The following is a 22541-nucleotide window of genomic DNA, read 5'->3' as shown; positions in this document are numbered from 1 at the left end:
CACATCCCAATCAATCTCTAGATGGATCGTTTTGACTATTCAGCTGGCGTATGATCTTGCCCAGATGCCTTTGCCACACACTGTGAGGGCACATTCAACAAGGGCGATGGCCTCTTTGACGGCGTTCCTGAGAGGGGTCGACCTCTCTGACATCTGTAAAGCAGCCACGTGGGCTAAGGCATCGACCTTTGCATTCCATTACCGTCTCGATGTCCAGGCCAAAGCTGAAGCCTCTGTGGGTCACACTAGAAATATCAGATTTTGTGAAATCCCTCACCTCCAGATGGAAATGAAACAAGTATTGTTTTCTCTCATCAAAGTCGTCATAGTATGTGCAAGTTGTCTTTGTTCAAATCTAGTGCCCTTTTCCCTTGAGAAGCAGTGCATCCACACACAGTAAGCACAGAATGCCTGGATGACAATTTTAAAATATGCTAAAAACCCTTCTTACGGGGGAGTGCTGATAAATATTGAGCCTTTCCCAGAAAAAAATTGAGCTATGAAATTGTAACTGCCACCCTATTCTACAAATTTCCCCAAAAAATCAATGCACTTGTGACATCTATCCTGCAGCTTAAGTCCCTGCAACTAAAATTCTTCCAACTGCCGGCATAACCACTCATTTGCAGCATTAGTTGCCTCCAGAACACTCCCAAATTGTTGTCCCTTTGGGTAGTTTTTGATTTTGGGGAACAGATAATAGTCAGAAGGCACCAGGTCGGGAGAATAGGGTTGATGGGGCATCATTTGAAAGCCTAAGGATGTCAGTTTTGCCATTGTTTCACCTGGTGTGTGTGAGGAGGCATTGTCATGCAACAGGATGACACCTTTGGAGAGCTTTCCTCGACATTTTTCCTTGATGTTTTGCCTCAACTTCGTCAATGAAGCACAGTAATATTTTGCATTGATGGTTGCACTCTGTTGGAGGTAGTCCACCAGCAGAACTCCCTTCTTATCCCAAAAAACTGTTGCCTTTTGCTTCTGCACCGACCTTTACACTCAGAACTTCTTTGGCCTGGGGCAACCACTGTGCCTCCATTCCTTAGATTGTTCCTTTGTCTCAGTATCATAACAGTAGATCCATGTCTCATCACCAGTTACCAGTTTGCCCAGGAAATCTGACTCATTTCTTGCAAAATGTTCCAAACCAGCCACCGATAACTCCACATGTTTCTATTTTATTCGGTTGTCAAAAGTTTGGGGATCCACTTTGCTGCTAGCTTTCTCATTTCCAAGTTGTTGTGGATAATGGCACCAACTCTCTCACATGATATTCTCAGATATATAGCAATACTTTTGGCTGATATTCGGCAGTCCTCCATGATCATGTCATGGATGGCTTTCACATTTGCAGGCACAGAGACAGAAACAGGCCTTCCACTGGGTTTCTCACTTTCTACTCCGAAATGGCCAGTTTTAAAATTGGCAACCCAACGTTTAACTGTTGCATATGAAGGGCCACTGTCACCCATAGTTTGTGACATTTCATCATGGATCTGCTTTGTACCTTTCCCTTGGAGAAACAGGAACCTGATTATGGTCCTATGCTCTTCCACATTGAATTTTTTCTGGAGGTGCCGCCATGTTCACTTTTGACCAGAAAATGGAAGTGAAGCCAAAACCATAGGCAGTTGATCTTTGCACCATTGAATATAGACAAATTGGCCAATACACCCTGCAATTTATAGCTACCTAGCTCACTTTGTTCTGGGTAAGGTCAATACTTATCAGCACACCCTTGTAGCTTCACATCCTTGAAAATCCATGAAACAAAGTGCACAGATTGCATTATTTGTTCTACAACGTTACTTGTGGTTTTTTTTTTCACTTGGTGCAAAACCTGGCCTCTCTTGTGGCACAAACCTCCTCACCCTCTTATCAGACATGGATAATAATTTTACAGTTCTTTATTCTCTCATGAAAGGATAGTGCAAATGAGGATTAACATCTGTACAGCTACTATTTCACACCTTTTAAAGACAGACACAATTGGTTTAATGCAGTAGATGCCATCCATTAGGACCCATTCCAATGCAAGATAAAATGAACCTATGATGCTCACCACATGAGCATCATAGGTTCATTTTATCTTGCATTGGAATGGGCATTGTTGTAAGTGAAATCACTTAGAAGCCGCATGTTTTATTTTTATAATTACAATAAGTGGCAAATTGTTAGAATTCCATTAGGGACGGTAAGCAAGAGGACTTGCATCTGAGCCTGATACATAGCTACACAGAAGTAAGTTCTAGTGCCATACTGTTCATTTGCATTTTCTTTCCTGTAAATTGGATTATGTTTACCCTGTTAATTGTGGCTCTTGAATTGTATCTGAGCAATGCAAGTTTTTTAGGGGTTAAAAAAGTAATAATTTATTAAATTGCATTATGTGCAAGTTGAATAAGGTTTTACGGGCCATTATAAATCTGCAAAGAACCAGTCTTTCTCTGAGAATTTTCCCATGAGCCATCATAATGGTTTGCTGTTTGCTTCAAAATTAAAATACTAAAACTATCAAAAGGAGTGCATGATTTTCAGAGTGGCTGCATTAATAGTGGTTTGCTGATCTTTCTAAAATGGTTTACTTAGTATTTCTAATGTAAAAATAGTTTTCTAATTGTCTTTATTTCTTCCTCTGACAGAATCTGTCTGTTTCTTTTGTACATATGTCTTGTCATATTGGTTTTTAAAGAAAACTTTAAGAAGTGTCTTGCTTTTCTGTTTTGATACAAGTGATAACTGTTTTTTATTATCTAGTCATATATAGCTATAATAATTATATGCTGTCAAGTTTATTCCAATGTATAGCAACTAGAGCTGGGGTTGTTCATATTCAGATACGAATACCCTCCACAGGTAGAGATAAGGAGGGTCCGGCCCCCTGGGGCTCACTGTTCCACTGCTGCCGCAGGGGCTAAAGTCCCTTCCTATCGCTCCAGAGCTCTTGGTGGTTTAGCCACTTTTCAACCTGGTAGAGAGGCTTGTCATCCCGCCTCCTGCCAGGAATGGCTAATCCGCTGCATGCAAAACTTGCAAGGTTTTGCAGGCAAGCAATCTAATGGAATCAGACCCAGTTTTCTAGGATAAGGATGCGGCAAGTAGACTGATCATTACAGATAAAACAAATTACTACAGGACTCATTGAGCAGCTAAAAGGGAAATGCCAAGCAAGCAAGATAACTCTAGAATTAAAGCTCCAAATTTTAATATAGAGTAAGTTTGTAAGATTTCAGTCCCAGTAAAATGTATAGCACATGCTTAATGCAGAACCTCTCTCTTTTTCTCCCCAGATTATATAATTGCGGGCCATCAAGTCAATTTTGACTTCTACTGGCCCCTTTCAGGGTTTTCTAGGTCAAGAATACTCCGAAGTGGTTTACTATTACCTTCTTCTGGGGACTGTTTATCTTGCCCAATGATACCCAGGCTAGATCTTCCCCTGGGAGGCACAGTAGGGAACTGAACTGCCAACCTCTGTCAATTTCTGAGTTTTTCCATGCCAAGATTTCCTCTATAGTGGCAATATTTCTCAGCTTCCAGAGAAAACAAGATCTGTCTCATTTTCACTTTTTAATTTTCACCTCTCGTTCATCCAGGGAACTACCCAATTCTGTGCCAATGAATGCCCTTTACAGTGAATCTTGCATAGAAAAAAAACGCCGTTCTGCACAGGACTTACATCTTGGTCAGCTTGGTTTTTCCTCTGCAATTTCCATGTAAATGGCACACAAGAAGAATGCTATTCTGCACAGGAATTGTAATAATCCTTCACTGCTTTGTACTTTTTCCAGAAAACATTGCCATAAAACTTCCAAGAATTTCATGCAATTTCCCACGGGGTTTCTTGGGGGAGGAAGAGAAAGCTCACACAGAGGGGAATTGCTGAGAGAAGAAAAACTATATTCTTAATTGCACCCGGGAATATGAAGTTGGGAGATTTTTCACACCTAACAGTGTGGGAAACCAGCCACACTATTCATTATTTTTATTTTTCCTCTAATTGAACATTCTCATCCAAAATCCTAAGGCAGTGTTCTGTAATTTATCTGAGACAATACCTGATAGGTCACATTCTGGCAATATCAATACTCATGGGGCTAAAAATCTCTGCCAAACTGCAAGTTTTAATCAATTTCTTTAAATTAAGCCTCACTTCCTTATATATAAGGTTGAAGATAATTTGCACATTCGCGTGCACCAAGCAACTTTACAGGATGTGACTAGATCAGAGACCTCATAGTTCTCCTCTGTCTGAGCACATGAAACTTCTTGTCATAGTACCTCATCATCCAAATTTTTCAGCACTACTAAAGGCTTTAAAAAGTCTCAGCTCTCTATATCTCCAAATCCCTGCATCTACTCTTGCATGAAATCTGATCTTGCATGAAATTCTCAACATCTACAGATGGGAGCAAGGAACAGAGCTACCTGTATCTAATACTTCTTGTGTAAATCAAATGAAAGTTGGAAATATATAGTCATTAGACATATCTCTTTGTTGGGTCTCTGTGGTTGTTGCATGCTGCTTTTATTACTGCTATGTCCTTCTTCCAGTTGCAAAAGTATATTCAGATACACACCTAACTCTTGATGCAAATCACATTAGTGTGAGTGCTACAATAATAAAACTATTTGCCACTTCATTATGTAAGATCTAACTCAAGTTCAACATGTTTTCTTGCTCTATATGAGAGATGGGAGCTTCATATTTGTCTCCTGGAAGACATGACTATGAATCTTGATACCACAGGTGGCCAGTCTGATTGGCAGCTGAGTAGTCCTATTGGCACCCTTTCACCGGATTGGTCAGCAGCGCAGGGAGGTGAGGAAGCCCCAACCCGGCTACTTCTGTGATTGGCGCTGTGTGAAGGATGATAAACTCACGCACTGTGCCACAAGCAATAAATGGATGCCACTTCAGGGGAAGGGTCCAATTGGACTGGCCGCCCGTGGTGGTGAGCTTCATATTCATCTTCCCCATCTCTACTCTATCTGCTGCAGCACAGATTTTATGAGCACCATTCTTTACAAACTTCTATAGCTGATGGTGTGCTTCTGCACAACATGTGGCTTTAGCTAGCCTGTAATACAATTAGAGATACAAACATGTTTTGGAAAATGTTCAGATGTGAACATGTCTAGTACTGACATTTATACTTTCAGGGGATGATTTCTCTATACAGAGACTTATTTTTCCAACGTTGTGATTCTTATATTTAGTAATTAGTGCCATCAAGTTATTTCCAAGTTATGGTGATTCTCATAGGATCATGTTAGCTCAACAATGGAAGAGAAGAGATTTATAGGGTGCAAATCATAACAAGCTCGAGAAATAAGACTAAAAGTTTCCTTAGTCGAAGAGAGTCAGGGATAGCTTGTCCAGCAATCCTGTGCTGGACTTATCCTTGGCTAATAACGTGATAAACAGAGGCACATACAGTACATGCAGGGAAGCATTTAAGTTATTGAGGCACGTTTTCATAACCTTGTTGACTCTTTGTATGTAGAGAAGCAAGTTCATGGCAATTCACTAAAAATTACCCATCTTGTTATTGTGTCCCTGTCAATGTCAAGAACTATAGTCTGCAGTTTTGTTTCCCCTGTCCCTATCTGTTCTATTCCCTAGCCAGAGTGGAGCAGCTGTGTTTCTTGACCTTGCTTTTCATGGGAAAGAAATTATTGTTTCTGATGTTTAGCAGGTGGGGGGAATTCCTCTGGTCAGCTGTTTCTTTGAGGAGGCTTTGCTATGCTGGCCTCTAGTAACAAAGATTTAAAGAAATAAAGTCAGGAATATATTGACTATAGGATTTATATGTATTGAAGAAAAAGAAGGGAAGATTGGATTTCTTTTCTACACAGTTGCATAAACTGTCCAATAAAACAAACAAACAAAAAAAAAGCAAAGCGTGCTGCTTATGGTGATAGCCCCATCGTGTTTAAAGCATTCTCTGGGCAGTTTACAATTTAATTCTGCAGGCTACACATTGCTGTTTCAGCAGACTGAATATTCAACTTACCAGCTTCTGAAGGATAGAAGGCTGAATGAACCTTAAGCTGGCTTCCTGGGATTGCACCCAGGTCATAAGCAGAGTTTTAACTGAATTACTGCAGTTTAACCACTGTGCTACAAGACTCCCATCTACTTCCTTCTCCTTTGAAGAACAAAGAAATAGTCCCAGTGCTCCCTGGCAATTTCAAGGCTGTATAGGAGTGGTAGTTCCACAAGGATCCTTCTCTATTTAAAAAAATCTGCAAGTCCTACCCCTGCATGTAACCCAGTCAGTCACACATGATGGCTCTTCTCTGAGGTGGCATAGCAGGGATCCAAATTACCTTCCCCAGGTTCTTCAGCCAGGCACTCCAGCCCACCAAACTATACCAGCTGTTACTGTTTTCATAAAGTGGCTTATTCTTGAGGCAGTACAGATGATCAAGCGTCAAGTAGGCAGTATGATGACATTGTGTCATTATGCTATCAGGTAGATTTGAGGAGAGAACACAGGAGCTTTGCATGAAAGATAGTATGAGTTTAAATAGGGGATATTTGCATTATGAAGCAAAAATGTGATAATGAGTATTTTAAAAACGTCTTCATCATCCTTTCCGAGTAACTAATAGCGTGCTTATATGTTTGACAACCTTCCAGACGCAAGCCAATAATATATCGTTCTCTGACTTCGTAGTTGCTTTAATATAGTACAGTGTGATTGATCATTTCTTTTTGGTTTTTCACCCAGGTAATTATTATACTTACTGCAAGTGCCAAGTGTCAGAATGTATCATTCCTTTTCTGGAACTACGCATCCTTTACAAACTGAAGAGCAAGAAATAGGCATTGATCCCTTGCAGAGTTATGTGAACAAGACTGATGAAGGTGAGTATTATTTTACACTTACAATCTAAAAAAATCAGAGGTTTTATCTCATATATATCTATAACAAGGTTGGGAAACACATGGCCCATGGAACACAGAGCCATTTTTGTGGCCTCCAGTATCGGTACAACCTGCCCCTATCTTTAAATTGAAAAAGAAAAGGCTTGGAAAGACTCCCTGTACCATCTAGGGAGCATTGAAGGAATTTTGCCATATTTTAAGGAGACCTCTCTTGTTCTCAATTAATTGCCCAAATGTCTCAATTTTTTTAAGTCAATTGCTAGCAAGTGTAAAGGAACGTTTATGTTTGTTTAAAAAAAAACTATTTAAGTTAACCCCATGTTTCAATCAACTATTAAAAATTGTTATAGTAGCCTTTGCAGTATGCAGTCACTGCATTTGTAAAACAATAATACATTTGCAGTTTAGTCTTTTTCATTCCACCCATTTGGGAGTGTGGCTTGCAGCCTGCAAGCATATTTGTAAAGTGGCCTTTGACAATTGGTCACCTCTCTGGTCTTTCAAAACAAAAACAAAAACACATGCTTAACTCCCCCACTTGCAGCTGAATTTCTATGTTTCAGTGTGTGACAGATTCCAGTGAAAGTTATGAAAAGACAATGCAGAGTTGTGTAATGAATTGTTGGCCAAATGTCTGAGACATTGCTATCCTTTGTAACCACAAACTAAAAGGCAAGTTCACCATCAGAATGTTAAATGTTCTTTATTAAGCGTCATGCAAAGATGGCCTCTTTAGCCAACTTGTTTCCTGTCTTAATGTCCTATTTTACTTGGTTTCCACATGGTTTCTGCAGTTTGCTAGATAAAGTTTTGATACTTTCCCATTTCATTTTTTGAAGATACAGTCCATGCAGCAGTTTCTCATCTCCTTTTATTTTCAGTTTTAAATGAAGTAACCATCCAGATCGAACACCTTAAATGTAGCTACAGAAGAAATCTAATTGTAGTTGCTATTAGAGTAGACCCAGTGGAATTCACACTGTTTACTACTATTAAGTTTAATTTCTTTCAAAATGTTTACTCTAATTTCATTTAGTCCTGTAGTTTGGGTATACTTATTTATTTATATATACCTGTATATTTATTTATATGTTTATTTATATATATATTTATTTATATATATATTTGTACAGTAGAACCTCTACTTACAAATGCCCCTAGCTATGAACGGTCCAACTTACAAACAGCTTTGTTTGCAAAATATTGCTTCTACTTGCAAACAGAGCTTCAAGATATGAATAAAAAACGCAGGGGAAGTGGGGAAAGCATGAAATTTGAACTTTCAGTTGACCGTTGGCCAGCGAAGAAGCTGTTTGTCTGCAACATCACTCGTCCAAGTGGTTAGAGAGTGGATAGGGAGAGAATCTTCAGACTGCCCGGTACTGCCTGGTACTGTACTGTACGGACTGTGGGGTTTTTTCTTTTTTGTTTGTTTTTGCTTTTTTATTTTTTATTTTTGAATGTTTGTGTTTAGTCGTTTAGTCGTGTCCGACTCTTCGTGACCCCATGGACCAGAGCACGCCAGGCCCTCCTGTCTTCTACTGCCTCCCGGAGTTGTGTCAGGTTCATGTTGGTTGCTTCGCAGACACTGTCCAGCCATCTCATCCTCGGTCGTCCCCTTCTCCTCTTGCCATCACACCTTCCTAACATCAAGGTTTTTTCCAAGGACTCTTTTCTTCTCATGAGATGGCCAAAGTACTGGAGCCTCAGCTTCAGGATCTGTCCTTCCAGTGAGCACTCAGGGTTGATTTCCTTTAGAATTGATAGGTTTGTTCTCTTTGCAGTCCAGGGGATTCTCAAGAGCCTCCTCCAGCACCACAATTCAAAGGCATCAATTCTTCGGCGGTCTGCTTTCTTTATGGTCCAGCTCTCACTTCCATACATCACGACAGGGAAAACCATAGCTTTGACTATTCGGACTTTTGTTGGCAAGGTGATGTCTCTGCTTTTCAAGATGCTGTCAAGATTTGTCATCGCTTTCCTCCCAAGAAGAAGGCGTCTTTTAATTTCAGGGCTGCTGTCTCCATCTGCAGTGATCATGGAGCCCAGGAAGATAAAATTTGACACTGCCTCCATATCTTCCCCTTCTATTTCCCAGGAGGTGATGGGACCAGTGGCCATGATCTTAGTTTTTTTGATGTTGAGTTTCAGACCGTTTTTTGCACTCTCCTCTTTCACTCTCATTACAAGGTTCTTTAATTCCTCCTCACTTTCTGCCATCAGAGTGGTATCATCTGCATATCGGAGGTTGTTGATATTTCTTCCGGCAATCTTAATTCCGTCTTGGGTTTCTTCCAGTCCAGCCTTCCGCATGATGTATTCTGCATATAAGTTAAATAAGCTGGGGGACAATATACAGCCTTGCCGTACTCCTTTCCCAATTTTGAACCACTCAGTTGTTCCATGACCAGTTCTAACTGTTGCTTCCTGTCCCACATATAGGTTTCTCAGGAGACAGATAAAGTGGTCAGGCACTCCCATTTCTTTAAGAACTTGCCATAGTTTGTTGTGGTCCACACAGTCAAAGGCTTTCGCATAGTCAATGAAGCAGAAGTAGATATTTTTCTGGAACTCTCTGGCTTTCTCCATAATCCAGCGCAAGTTAGCAATTTGGTCTCGAGTTCCTCTGCCTCTTCGGAATCCAGCTTGTACTTCTGGGAGTTCTCGGTCCACATACTGCTGAAGCCTACCTTGCAGGATTTTGAGCATAACCTTGCTAGCGTGCGAAATGAGTGCAATTGTTCGGTAGTTGGAGCATTCTTTGGCACTGCCTTTCTTTGGGATTGGGATGTAGACTGATCTTTTCCAATCCTCTGGCCACTGTTGAGTTTTCCAAACTTGCTGGCATATTGAATGTAGCACCTTAACAGCATCATCTTTCAAGATTTTAAATAGTTCAACTGGGATGCCATCACCTCCACCGGCCTTGTTGTTAGCCAGGCTTTCTAAGGCCCACTTGACTTCGCTCTCCAGGATGTCTGGCTCAAGGTCAGCAACTACATTGTCTGGGTTGTCCGGGATATCCAAATCTTTCTGATATAATTCCTCTGTGTATTCTTGCCACCTCTTCTTGACGTCTTCTGCTTCTGTTAGGTCCCTCCCATTTTTGTCTTTTATCATGTTCATCTTTGCGCAAAATGTTCCTCTAATATCTCCAATTTTCCTGAACAGCTCTCTGGTCTTTCCTTTTCTGTTATCTTCCTCTATTTCTTTGCATTGTTCACTTAAGAAGGCCCTCTTGTCTCTCCTTGCTATTCTTTGGAAGTCTGCATTCAATTTTCTGTAACTTTCCCTATCTCCCTTGCATTTTGTTTCCCTTCTCCTCTCTGCTATTTCTAAGGCCTCGTTGGACAGCCACTTTGCTTTCTTGCATTTCCTTTTCTTTGGGATGGTTTTCGTTGCTGCCTCCTGGACAATGTTACGAGCCTCTATCCAAAGTTCTTCAGGCACTCTGTCCACCAAATCTAGTTCCTTAAATCTGTTCTTTACTTCCACTGTGTATTCATAAGGGATTTGGTTTAGATTATACCTGAGTGGCCCAGTGGTTTTTCTTACTCTCTTCAGTCTAAGCTTGAATTTTGCTATGAGAAGCTGATGATCAGAACCGCAGTCAGCTCCAGGTCTTGTTTTTGCTGACTGTATAGAGCTTCTCCATCTTTGGCTGCAGAGAATATAATCAATCTGATTTCGATATTGCCCATCTGGTGATTTCCATGTATAGAGTCGCCTCTTGTGTTGTTGGAAAAGAGTGTTTGTGATGACCAGCTTATTCTCTTGACAAAACTCTATTAGCCTTTGTCCTGCTTCGTTCTGAACTCCAAGGCCAAACTTCCCTGTTGTTCCTTTTATCTCTTGGCTCCCTACTTTAGCATTCCAGTCCCCTAGAATGAGAAGAACATCTTTCTTTGGTGTCAGTTCTAGAAGGTGTTGTAAATCTTCATAGAATTGTTCAATTTCAGTCTCCTCAGCAATGCTGGTTGGTGCATAAACTTGGATTATTGTGATGTTGAATGGTCTGCCTTGGATTCGTATTGACATCATTCTATCATTTTTGAGATTGTATCCCATTACAGCTTTTCCCACTCTTTTGTTGACTATGAGGGCTACTCCATTCCTTCTACGGGATTCTTGCCCACAGTAGTAGATATGATAATCATCTGAGCTGAATTCGCCCATTCCTGTCCATTTTAGTTCACTGATGCCCAGGATGTCGATGTTTATTCTTGCCATCTCCTGTTTGACCACCTCCAGCTTCCCAACGTTCATAGATCTTACATTCCAGGTTCCTATGCAGTATTTTTCTTTACAGCATTGGACTTTCCTTTCACTTCCAGGCACGTCCACAGCTGAGCGTCCTTTCGGCTTTGGCCCAACCACTTCATTAGCTCTGGAGCTACTTGTACTTGTCCTCCACTCTTCCTCAGTAGCATGTTGGACGCCTTCTGACCTGAGGGGCCCATCTTCCAGCGTCATATCTTTTAGCCTTTTGTTTCTGATCATGGGGTGTTCTTGGCAAAGATACTGGAGTGGCTTGCCATTTCCTACTCCAGGTGGATTGCGTTTAGTCGGAACTCTCCACTATGTCCTGTCCGTCTTGGGTGTCCCTGCACGGCATAGCCCATAGCTTCTCTGAGTTACTCAAGCCCCTTCGCCACGACAAGGCAGCAATCCATGAAGGGGTTTGAATGTTTGACTTTTTTTAAACAGAGAGACTGCCTGTTCTAGGTGAGTACATACACTGTACAATATTTACTGTACTGTACAGGTTTTTTTGCAGCTTGGTGGGTTGTAGGGCTAGGTGGGGGTTTATGTTTCTGTGCCCTGATGGGTCTTGCAGTGTGGATTTAAAATGTGAAAAGTAGACTATAATATTAAATTAAAATTAAATGTGAAAGACTGTAATTTTAAAATGAAAAATTTATTTATTTATTTTTGCATTCTGTGGCTTCTAGGGTTTGTGTACTGTGACTTCTCTGTTGTTTTAAAACGTGTGGGTTTAAAATGTGACTCCAAAGTCTTTTTTTTTCCTTTGGGGATCTATTTGCTGTAATAATGGTTGCTGGTTGTTGATGTAGGCAGGCTGTAAAATGCAGTTTAGACTCCAGAGTCTTTTTTTCTTAAAATCTGTGAGGGGCTGTGCTAGCTGTTAATGCAGGCAGGCTGTAAAATGCAGTGGAGACTCTATATGTGGTGAGGAGTTCTGTGCTGGAATAATGCTTGCTGGATTCTGTGGCTTCTAGGGTTTGTGTACTGTGACCTGTCTTTTGTTTTAAAATGTGTGTTTAAAATGTGGCTCCAAGGTCTTTCTCTTTTAAAATCAGAAAACTGTGGTGCTTGCTGATGCAGGCAGGCAGGCTTTAAAATGGAGTTTTAAATGGAGTTTTAAAATGGAGTCTACTGTAGATGCAAGGCTCTCTCCCCCTTGTATTCTCTCTCTCTCTCTCTCTCTCTCTCCCTCTCCTCTCTTTTTGTGCTTAACAGCACAAACCTTTGTCTGAGGGGTCTGTGTACCCCAGTGATTACCTTCTTTCTTTCTTCTTTTCCTCAGTGTTCCTTCCCCCTCCCCCCTCCTTTCCTGCCCTGTTTTTAAGCTAAAAGGATTACTCCTATGCTGTTCTTTATCAGATAATACAAACGATGTATCCAAATTATGTAATAAAGCATTTTTATTAACACAAGTGGCATTAGTTATTTTATCAACTTCAACAGGGGTTTGTAACATCAACTGGGGAGGGGAATCTTCCCAAAACCAAGCCAAATATTTCTCATTCGGCAACTTTCTCAGTAATAGGTTTTTGCTGCCTTCTCCCTCTTGGTAGGCATTCTCATAAAACCGTTGCAAACTACGCATAGAGTCCCGCAACAGGGATGGCGGGCTCATTCTCCCTCCTTCGACAGCTCTTTCTCTACTGCAGGATCTAACTGATGTACCATCTTTTCCGGACCGTGAGTTCTGGGATACACAAGAAGCGTCCATTCTTCAGGACTAAGACCAGGGATTATAGGTCTAATTTTCCCCTTTGTAGAGCCTCTGATTTCTTCATCAGCATCTTCTTCTGCTGGTCTCTTCTGCGGGATCGAAAAGACCTGTGCCTCCTCGTCCGATGTTTCAAATGCTTTTTTCCTTTATTACAGTTAACTTCTCTGTCTCCCTGGATATATTCCCTTCCTCGGTCGTCAAGAACAGTGGTTCTTAACCTTTTTGAAAGAAACGCCCCCTTGAGCCACTGAGGAAGTTATCATCGCCCCCCCCCTCCCCACGGTGATGATATCTTATTTATTTATTTATTTATTTATTTATTTATTTATTTATTTATTTATTTATTTATTTATTTATTTATTTATTTATTTATTTATTTATTTATTTATTTAAGACACTTAAATCCAATGACCCCTGAAAACAAAATTCAATTCCAAGAAAATGAAATGCCCCCCCAAAAGTAACATTTAATGATTTAGTTGCAAGCAAATTTTAAGACGCAAAAAGAAATATAAAAAGGGCATAAGAACAAACCGTAATGCAGAAACTAAAAATTTCAAGACAAAAACTCTGAAACTAAATTAAGATTGGAGGAAAATATATATTCATGCACATTGTAAAAGGGCTGCAGCCATCTTCACAGGTTTGGCTTGCTCCAGTGCCCCCCTACCGCCCCCCTCCTGCTCCAGCGCCCCCACGCCGCCCCTTTTCGTTCTACCGCCCCCCTGAAAAATGAAATCGCCCCCTGGGGGGCATTATCGCCCACGTTAAGAACCACTGGTCAAGAACACGCTCACTCTCTCCCTGTCACTTTCCCAACCTGCTCCTTCTCTGGCCATCGTTGTTTCTGACCGTTTCATCTGTTTTTCCTCCTTGCGACTTTCCCTACCTCGAACCTCTCCTATCTCCTTCGCGCTGATCTTTCTTTCCTCCCCGGTGTGCATGTCTGTCATTTGCCTTTCTTTGTGTCTTGCTCCTAACTCCCTTTCTTGGTCTACCTCTAGTACCAACAGTACTGCAAATGCATGAGGTAAGGGTTACTAGCTACAGTAGAGTTTATCGTCTGCTCTATATACCTAATACAGAGAGAGGGAAACAAGACTGCACTGACCTTATTGTCTTGGCTTTAGTCCATTATTGTGGTTCCTATACACATGAGTGACTGTTTTGAGGTATTCCCCTTTGATACCACACTACATGTGCAAAGGATGAAGAGGGGGCGTGAGGGAATACCTACACTGGTGGCGAGGGACCAGTCAGTGTGTTCCAGAGCTATATTTATCATTTGTGCTCTTCAAGTCAGCGAGTAAGTGTATCAAAAATGTACATGGAATAAAAGTTTTCTTACTTCTCTGGTGGAATACTAGTATGCTGTTTTCAGAATGCCCTGCTTGTATCAATAGTTTTGTGTGAGTTTATATGTATTTTAAACTATATAGAAGGTAGTAGTATCAATCTGCTTCTGACAATAGTGTTGCTTGTGTGGTCATTTTTTCAAAGACACATCACTGTGATACAGTTGTATCTATAAGAATAACTATGTCTGTATTTAACACACTCCATCCATTTGAATCTTCTTTTCCTCCATATACTAAAATATGTGGTATATGAAGGGATGGTACAAAACTCATTAAAATGATCTTATAAACCAAATGCCTGATTGGTCATATCTGAGTTATTCAAATTCATCAACCTTCAAAATCCTTCAGTCTTCACATCCAACAAGCCCAATGGAAAAATAAAAATGTAACATTTGTATTCAAAAATGGGAATACTAGGAAAAAATTATTGCAGATTTGTATCTTCATGGTAGCTTTTTTCCCCTGCCCCATGAGGCACATACTGGGAATGTATTGTTTAAAATAGAAAAATTATAAATGATAAATTTATAAATTTTAGACCTCAGAAACACTTTTAATTTATTGGATTTTTCTTCAGGGTGTGCCCAGGGCAATTAGTTACCCAGATGGGAAAGACTTTGGAGTTTTTATGTGAACCTTACCATTGCTGCAACATATAAAGTTATTAGTACTGAATTGATGTTTAAAAGTGCCATTAATTCATTTACCCCAAATGTTCATTAACAATGTAAATGTATGCTGATGTTCTATGAGACAAGGAAGTGACTAATGACTCTTCGCACTAACAACACTTAAAATGAATAGAAACTTAAGATAGCTAATCTTGAAGTAATCAAGACCCTCATTCAGCTTGGCATCTCTGTATGCTCTAAAACAGCTGTCAACTGTTAAAAATATATACACAACACAGAGATACGCACATGCAAGGATAGAGATATGTAAATACATGGTTTCCCAAAGTCATAAAGGTTACCAGCCATAGTACATTTTTACATTCTATATGTAAATATTTTATATAAAGCATCCATTTCATCTTAGATTTTTTACAGTGAAACACAGACTGCATTTTAATTTGGTGCCATGTGCAGCCACGATTCATCATTTTTCCATTTTATATCATTATTTAAAATGAAATACATGGTGGATACTTGTATGTTGGTAGTGGTGGTGTATCATGGATTTTAGCATCTAATTTTCCTAAGCCAGAAATTCAGTATCAGAATTCAGGAACTGTTCTGTAACATCAGATCATAGAAATTTAGCTTCATCTGTTGCATGGAGTCCACCTCTTGGTTCTCCAATTATGCATCTATGTATTGACTTACATATGTATATTTATATGTAATTCAATAAATAAAGAATTCACATTGCATCTGAAGATAGAATCTGAGCTCACGTAAAGATGCTGCATGGACAAGCGGCTGAGGACTAACGCTTGGAAGCATTACCTCTTTGGACTAACTCCCAGAATCCCACAGCCAGCGTGCTACCTAAGGGATTCTGAGGGTTATAATCTAAAACATGAGATTTCTTAAGTTCTGCTGGGGACCAAACTACATGTTACATTGCACACTTTTTGAGAACAAGATTAACTAGCATCTTTTATTTTTAAGAAAAAGCTATTTTCTGTGCTGCATAAAACATTAGAGATGCAGCTTCAACCCATTACATGTCATAGAAAATAGACCTCTGTATAAGGACAGGCACTAGTACAAATATTGCCTATGGCAATTGTTCAAAAGTAGCTTAGAAGGTCTCATTATTCAAGAACTCTGTGTCACAGGACTGACACACTCTGGGTGAGTCTCTGTGGAATCTTCTCACACCCTTTTCTGTGCAAATGGTAAATTGAGAGTACAGAAAGTGTTTCTAAAAAACTTGTACTTGGCATGTAAGGAGAGGCCATTGACATGTCAGCTTGCAAAGATTGTATGAGTTGTTGAAGTGTTGTTGAAGAGTGTGATTGTGTATGTTATTCTAGTCTTGTAATGTTTTCATATGTGCTTTTCTTTTTGGGTTTAACATGTTGAACATGTTTCAAATTCAGCTTGTTTAGAATATGTAATATCTACAATGTTAAAAGGAATGAAGACTTAACTACAGCACTCACTAGTGAAACCTATCCAGTCTGCCATATTTTATCCTCTCTAAATAGCAGCAAAATGTTCTTCTGCCAACACCAGATGCTTACTTAGCAAGCTTTTAATAGTCATTTATTAATAATAGCTTCTGTGTAGTTTGATTTTACTTGAACAGCTACAGATCTGTAGTGACAAAGGCCATTGGTATATCACTACTTAGTTATGTCTTGTAATAATTGTGCTTGTCAGTTGCTTCTTAAATAGTGTTCTTCTCCTGTCTTGTAATCACTTTAATATTTTCATGTACTGTGTTTTTCAATAGAACATTAAACATAGTGAGCAGTATTGTTTTTAAAGGATTAACGTCATCATATAAATAATGCACTTAAATATAGTTAAACAGTTTAAACAGCTGTGTTTCCGTATCACCTGTATTAGATCATGCTTTGAGATCTTTCTGAGTACTGTATGTCTTAAAGGTTCTGGATTTACACTCTGTAGAGAAACTTAAAGTGCTATTTAAAATATTCTGTTTCTGCTGAACCAACTGTAGGAATTTTTCAGCCTCCTAAGATACTTCATGTCAGCTTTTAAGAAAGATTATTGCCAGCTTCAACTTTTTAGTGATCAGATACACATACATGAAAAAGCACACTTGCATGTCATTAAAAAAAAAATCAACAGCCCTGAAGTGGTTTTCTAATTGTTGTTCATAAATCAAGTAGCTCCCTCCCAACAAGGGTGATAGCATAGTCTGTTGTTGTGTGAGTCATTTCCAGAAGGGTAAATGGCACACCATCTAGGAAATTTTCATTAAAACTGAAGTACATTCGAAAAAAACCTTGTAGAAAATGAAATCTCCAGTTGAAATCCTTTGGATCCCTATTTATATTTTTATTTTACATGGAACTAACTTTATATTACATAAAACAGAATGAATATATAGCTTAACAGTAATACAGTACTTTTAGCTTTACAGGTTAGATCTACCAAGAAAATTTTGAACTTAATTATTTTAGGTGACTGCTAAATAACTTTGTTTCCTATCATCATTACAGTAACTACTAAGAACTGGTTGCATTAACAGTTTAAATAATAAATATTTGACAGGAGAAAAGCTAACTCTTTTGTTGCTATTCTTCCAATAGTTCTTCTCCCAGGTTCTCTGTTCCTTCATTTCAAAATGCAGATATAAAAAACTAAATATCGTGATATCAGATTAAAGCCTAGTAGCAGTACAGAAAAATGTGTAGATGTGTGATTTCTTGTCTTTTATTGATTGGTAATTCCTCATATTGAATTGTCAATCAGTGCTGACGCAGGGGCCAATGTAAAAGAGAGAGGAAAAATAAAGAGAAAGTCCCAAATGTATGCGAGCATACTCAGCTCTTCTGAAATTTGCAACCCTAATTTGTCATTTAAATGTTAAGTTGCAACATAAATGCCAAAATTGGACTAGTATGCCTGATTCTGTCCTCAGTTACTGTCCCATAATGCCTTTGCTATTGTTGTCATTGATGTAGCTACATAAGAAGGCATGGAACGGAGAAGTTTTAAAATGCCATCATAGTCTACCTGATTATTTCTTGCCATTTTCGACAAGGTGTGTATATTATTTATACACAATCTGGCCTTTTTAACAAAGAAAAATATGCCTATGCTTTTATTGCCATTTTTACAAACAAAACAGCTGATAGTTTAATGAACACCATACTGAGGGCCATGTAGGACATAAGGCAAATTAAGCAGGTTACAAACTGCACATCTTCTGTTTAGGTATAGGAGATCTTCCCAGCCTGAACAATTAGTTGTACTAATCAGACAAGCTGACAGTCAGAAACAGAAGGAGACTATTTGTATCAATTTGAACAGCATAGTTGGTAATGAAGTAAAATAGCCACAATAGATAGTTTTCACCTCTACTTTGGAATACATCCTTTTAATGGCGTCTTTCTTCTCCCTAAAATATGTGGTTAGCAAATCTGATTAACTGATGTTTTCAAACTAAGAATAAAAGGGAAATATAGGATGAATCAATATTTTCTCCCTTAAAAAAGGTATTTTCTACATGATTTGTTTTCACAGTCTGTTTTTTACACTATAATTTGTTTTTAATTTATTTTATTTATTTATTTATTTATTGTATTTATACCCCACCTATCTAGTCATTTCGACCACTCTAGGCGGCTTACAACAAATGATAACAAGTTCTAAAAAATTTATAACAATTAATTAATTAGATGATTCGATAAGATGGGAAAAATAAAAATAAATCAAATAAAGAGAGAGAAAAAAGGAAAGAGGACAGGAATTAACTGGAAGGGAAGGCCTGCCTAAACATCCATGTTTTTAGTTGGTTCTTAAAAGTACCCAGCGAGGGTGCAGTGCGAATCTCCGGAGGTAGGTTATTCCAGAGACGAGCAGCCACCGCTGAGAAGGCCCGGTTTCTAGTTCTTTCTTTCCGGGCCTCCCTTGGCGTCAGGCTCCTCAGCCTCACCTCTTGGCTTGCACGGGTGACACGGGTAGAACTAGTTGGGAGTAAGCGTTCCGCCAAGTATCGAGGTCCTAAACCGTTTAGGGCTTTATATGTAAGCATTAACACTTTGAAGTCAATGCGGAAACGGATGGGCAGCCAGTGCAGCATGGCCAGAGTAGGAGAGATATGCTGGTATTTTCTCACTCCAGTAAGGAGTCTGGCCGCCGCACTCTGCACCACTTGAAGTTTCCGCATCAGCTTCAAAGGAAGCCCCACGTAGAGCGCGTTACAGTAGTCTAATCTAGAAATTATGAGCGCAAGTATTAAGGTAGTGAGTGCCTCCGTGTCTAGATAAGGTCGCAGCCGGGCAATCCGCCAAAGGTGGAAAAAGGCGGTGCAGACTATCGATGCCACCTGCGTTTCCATGGTGAGCATCGGGTCCAGGTGTACCCCCAGGCTGAGGACCCCACTCTTCGCGGCCAGGGCCACCCCCCAATAATGAGGGAGTTTCCCAAGCCACCATCCACAGGGCCACCCGCCCTCAGAACTTCCGTCTTGTCCGGGTTCAACCTCAGCCCGTTCTCCTGCATCCACTGCTGTACGGCCCCCAGGCAGTGCTGGAGGGACAGGACAATTAAAATAAATTAAATTAAATTAAATTAAATTAAAACAGTTAAATTAAACTATGACAATTCAGCTGTGAAGACCAGAATATAGGACTGATGATGAAGAATTTCCAGAATGATCCAATATAACTTCTGAACAATCATGTTCAGGGTTGTCTTCATTTCCCTTTAAAATTCTTTAATAACAATTATTTTCACTTTTTAGCATTTGATGTTGATTAATAGTTATGATTAGTTTAACCAGTTTTCTCTTTATCATTTTGTGTAAGTGAAAATGCCGCTTCTATTGAGAACAAATATAAGTTTCCACTGAAAGCAACAGAAAAGTTATTCTAAGTCAAACCATCAAGCAGTATTTGAATACAGAGTTTGAACAAAAATGACTGGTATTGAATATTCCAGTATTTGGAAAAAGTCTGCAAATAGATATGGAAAGTTTTCCAGATGAATTGCTTGTTTCCTCCCACATACCCTGCTCCAAGATGGCAGCAGATGTATAGGAACATGTGTGCACATATGCACATTTTATCAAAAGTTTAAATAAATTATACATTTTAAAAGTTCATCCCAAGTACTCATTGATATGCATTTCATTTTAACTTTACTTTGATTGTCAGATCTGTTTATCTCTCTGAAACAGTAATCATATAACTGTATTGTCTGAAAATATAGTGCAAATGGCATAGAAGAATATGTAGCAGATGAGATTTAGATTTCCCTTGTGGTGTCCTCTAATATATCTTATTGTTATTGGTACAATATGTGAATCTTTTCAGGGGAAGTGTGATCTGTTTATCAAGACAAACACCATAATTTCTCTTTTTCTCCCACATCCAATACTTGCACATGAGGAAAAATTTAGAGTGTATTTCCCGTTATCATATTACTTTATCAAAAAAAAACTACTGTTCATATAAATGAATTGATTTGAATGATTCTTTAAGAGTATTTGTCCATACCTTGCTTCTTTTTTTTACTGCAGGATGAATTGCCAGTATCCATGCTGAGCTAAATTTGTCAAGCTGATTTTGATGTCTGTCTATAATATATTTATATAAGTCTTACTTTTATTTATAGACTTACTCTCCAGGACTGTATGGTTAAAAGTGGTGACCACTTTTGGATCACCTGCCATGATGATGCCATAATGATTTATGGGTCAAATCATTTGAGGGCCATCATTGTTTAATATAGTGAAGTAGTATATTGTTCATATACATTGCCCTTTTCTTACACCTATCATGTCAGATGTCATCCAGAATTGTTCTTGTACATCATAATGAATGTGCATGCAGAAAACCCAGTTTTCCCAAGTTCACTGCAAAATTATTTACACTGGGCAGTATCCAACGGCTTCCTTCTGCCAGAAGAATCTGCTTTTACCAGTGGATGGAAGGGGCCATAGCCCTTCCTCCTGCGGCATTCCCCCAAGCACCCTGAAAAGCTACCCTGTAATTCTGGGAAACTTTCCAGGGCAGATTTTTAGTACCACAAGAGGACAGAGGGATGAATGAGAAAGTTGCATTGTATTGGATTTAGTCTGTTTGTAATATTTAAATATAAACTTTTGCCTAAATCCAGTTATAATTCTGAGTAGGCTGATTGAATGAATGAAAACTTGCTAAGTCAGGACTTACATAAGTTCTGTGGTTATGGGTCTGCTTTAGTTAGGACTAAATAGCATGAAATAAATGGATTTAGGCCTCTGATCTGTGACAGTTTAAACTTTCCTTCTCATGTAATTAATGTAACCTAGGTTTTATTAAATATAGCAGTGTTAATAGGATGGAATCAGACCTTTTAACAAGATAGAATTTCACTCTTCCAGCATTTCTGTTGTACGTGGTTCAGATATCTCTGATTCATATATATTTTTCAGTAAACATTCCTGTGCTGTAATATAGGTAGTACAGTGGTACCTCGCTAGACGATTACCCCACAAAATGGCGAATCTGCAGGACGATGACTTTTTGCATTTGGTATAGCAATTCGCAAAATAGTTTTTCCTATGGGGGATTTTGCTGGATGATTATTTGATCTGTGATTCGCAGACAGTTTTTCGCAAGATGCCAATTTTTATAGCTGATCGGCGCTTCCATTTTCCGCAAGACAACGATTTTACAGCTGATTGGCGCTTTGCAAAATGGCTTCCTTATGGGCGATTTTCGCTGGACGACAACGATTTTCCCCCATAGGAATGCATTAAATGGATTTCAATGCATTCCAATGGGGAAACGCTTTTCACAAGACGATGTTTTCACAAGACAGCTATTTCAATGGAACGGATTAACATAGTCTTGTGGGACACCACTGTAATTGTTACTACTGCTGCTACTTCACATATTACAGGGCTGAGAGAAGAGTGGCTTGTCTAAAGATCACACAGTGACTTCTGTGACTACATTTGAACTGGGAAATTCTCAGCATAAATCATATACGAGTTTCACAATAGGATCCAGAGATCTACTTTGGTGCAAAGGGTTGTCCCGTGCAATGGGACTTCAAATGCATGTGAATTCCCTCTGAATATCAAGACTCCTTGCTGTATCATAGTCTAGAAACTCCAGTTATTGGAGAATGCAAAATTCTGTACTTTAAATCTTCTATGGAGGCCCATCTCAAAGTATTCGTTCTTGTAGAGATGTGCTGTATGTTAGGTGAACGTCTTTTCTGAATTCCTCTTGGACTAACTGAACTAGTCAGCCAGTTCTTTGGATATTAGTCACTTTTTTCCACTAGGTGGATCTCTCTTTCTCTCTCCCTCTCTCTCTTTAACTTTTTCAGCTGTTCTCTACTTTCCCTGATGTTTTGCTTCTCACTCTATACAGTATATAGCAAAAAAGTCAGTATTTGTAAAATTAAATATTTTCAAGATACATTCAGATACTTCTCAGATACAATATACTATTAAATGTGTTAAATGTGTTAAATGTAAAATGTATGTGGTTAGAAAAAGACAAAATATAGCAGACAAAGGCCTTTCACATATTTCTTACTGAAAATTATTGTTTTGCACTGTGCATTTTAAGGTGGTAATGGAGGTGGTTTATTTGTTTTGCTTTGTTTTTAAGGAAGGAAAGTGAAACAGCATGCCGTGCTGTATAACATGGAACTAGGCCAGG

General features: G+C 39.1%; 1 protein-coding gene across 3 annotated transcripts in view; it reads left to right on the top strand.

Annotated features, from left to right (window-relative positions):
- TBC1D5 (TBC1 domain family member 5) overlaps positions 1 to 22541 on the top strand; it is a 370039-nt gene that overhangs the window by 134255 nt on the left and 213243 nt on the right. For 2 of the 3 annotated variants that reach the window (XM_020807289.3, XM_020807270.3), the window contains exon 3: positions 6738 to 6874. The exons of the other annotated variant lie outside the window; for it this stretch is intronic. In XM_020807289.3, coding sequence (XP_020662948.3) covers positions 6775 to 6874 — 100 coding nt within the window. In that variant the 5' untranslated portion in view covers positions 6738 to 6774. The remainder of the gene's footprint in view (positions 1 to 6737; positions 6875 to 22541) is intronic. 3 annotated transcript variants of the gene reach the window in all.

Source organism: Pogona vitticeps, chromosome 6 (genome assembly GCF_051106095.1).
Source record: "Pogona vitticeps strain Pit_001003342236 chromosome 6, PviZW2.1, whole genome shotgun sequence".
Lineage (NCBI taxonomy): Eukaryota > Metazoa > Chordata > Lepidosauria > Squamata > Agamidae > Pogona > Pogona vitticeps.
The sequence above is the reverse complement of the archived record's forward strand: the minus strand, read 5'-3'. Positions and strand labels throughout refer to the sequence as shown.